The sequence below is a fragment of the Emiliania huxleyi genome (assembly GCF_000372725.1).
Source record: "Emiliania huxleyi CCMP1516 unplaced genomic scaffold EMIHUscaffold_6012, whole genome shotgun sequence".
Classification (NCBI taxonomy): Eukaryota; Haptophyta; order Isochrysidales; family Noelaerhabdaceae; genus Emiliania; species Emiliania huxleyi.
The window spans coordinates 1-1,501 of NW_005197495.1; the positions used below are offsets into that span (position 1 = coordinate 1).

The 1,501-nt window shown below is 63.4% G+C and overlaps 2 protein-coding genes across 2 annotated transcripts; one reads left to right on the forward strand and one right to left on the reverse strand.

Annotated features, from left to right (window-relative positions):
• Positions 1 to 38: 38 nt before the first annotated feature.
• On the reverse strand, positions 39 to 464 carry EMIHUDRAFT_257304 (hypothetical protein; the record flags this gene model as incomplete). The annotated part of the gene is made up of 2 exons (XM_005764129.1): positions 39 to 62; positions 129 to 464. The coding sequence occupies 2 exons, from the start codon at positions 462 to 464 to the stop codon at positions 39 to 41; spliced, it is 360 nt and encodes a 119-aa protein (XP_005764186.1).
• Positions 465 to 981: 517 nt separating this feature from the next.
• On the forward strand, positions 982 to 1,476 carry EMIHUDRAFT_257305 (hypothetical protein; the record flags this gene model as incomplete). The annotated part of the gene is made up of 1 exon (XM_005764130.1): positions 982 to 1,476. The coding sequence occupies one exon, from the start codon at positions 982 to 984 to the stop codon at positions 1,474 to 1,476; it is 495 nt and encodes a 164-aa protein (XP_005764187.1).
• Positions 1,477 to 1,501: the final 25 nt, after the last annotated feature.

Sequence of the window (1,501 nt, forward strand, 5' to 3'; positions counted from 1 at the left end):
CGGCGCCTTCGGAATCGCATCTACCCTTGGCCTCGTCTCTAGCTGGCTGCAACGGGATCAGGCTCATGGAGCGGGCCTTCGGGTCTACTGCTTCTAGCTCTACGGCGTTTGGTGGCCGTGTGACGTACCTGCGGAGCGGCCGCGCGCGGTCGTCGCAGCAGCTTGACATGCCGCGGCAGCTCGCTCAGCTCCGCCAGCCGGTGCGGCCACGCGGCGCGGTGCCAGGGCGGCATCTCGAGCGGCGCGCCGTCGCCATCGCGGAGCGGCGGCGTCGCGCGAGACCGCTCCGGCCAGCGGTAATCGCACGCGTGCCGCCACATCCCCTCGCTCCTCGCGATGTGATCCCACGCGGCACACGCGCGGCAGGCGGCGACGAGGTCCCACGGGCCGAGGCGCCGCAGCACGTGAAGGCTCAGCTCGCTCGGCAGCCTCGACGTGTAGTTCTGCTCATCCGGGCGGGACATCGGCGAGACCTGAGTTGCCCGCGGTGGCGATGGGCGCATTTATGGAGTTGCGAGGCGTCGCGGCGAAGGGTGTGCGGCTGCGAGCGACCGGGCGAAGCAACGGCTCGAGCAGCTGCACATATGCATGAAACAGCACGAAAAAAGAAATTTAAGGAGAAAATGGAAACCCTTCGGGAGTTTTGACGTGATGACGTCCCTCCCGGCAATAGAGGCCACTTTAAGCACAAGCTCCTCCCTACTCGCTGCGTCCGGCCACTAGCCCTTCGCGCCGAGCCCCTCTCCCGGTCTCTCCCCTCATGTGTTGATCAGTGATGTTATCTTTCTATCTTGACGTACATACACGTATATGCATTCTTTCACTATCTCGATCTATCTTCCCATGTCACAGGCCGCAAACCGATCCGCATCCTATTGATTTGATCTTATTATCTTTCTTTCTCAGGAAAATCGACGAGAGCCCCTACACACCAGGAGCCCCAATCCTTCGATTCTGTCGGAAATTCAGTCGGAACCGTCCATGATGGTGGTTGCACCCCTCGCGATCGCTCCGTTCGTCGCAGCGCTGCTGGCTGGCGCGCTCGACCCGCAGGTGATCGACGGGCAGGTCGTCTCGCTCCCCTCCCACGGTGTCGCCTTCCACGCCGAGTGGCTGCGAGAGCGCTGCCAGACGGGGACGGTGTGCGTTTGCGAGGAGACGCTCCAGCCCAAGAAGAACCCGCACGAGTTTGACACGCCGGCTGTCGAGACGGCGTCCATGGTCGGCGACGAGCTTCGGGTCTCGTTTGCCGACGGCGTCACCTCAAAGTACGCAGTGGACCGCCTCGTCGCAGAGCAACGAGGCTCGAGCGAGCTGGAGCCGCGGATGCTGCAAGTGGAGCAGTACGGGCTGCCCGAGGTGCTGCTGTGGGACAAGAACCTCACCGCGCCGCCGGTGGAGCTGTTCGACGACCTCGTCTCCGACGATGCCACGCGGGGCAGGACGCTCGACCAGCCTGCTCAGCGTGGGCAATAATCAATTGAGAGTCAACGGCTGCTTT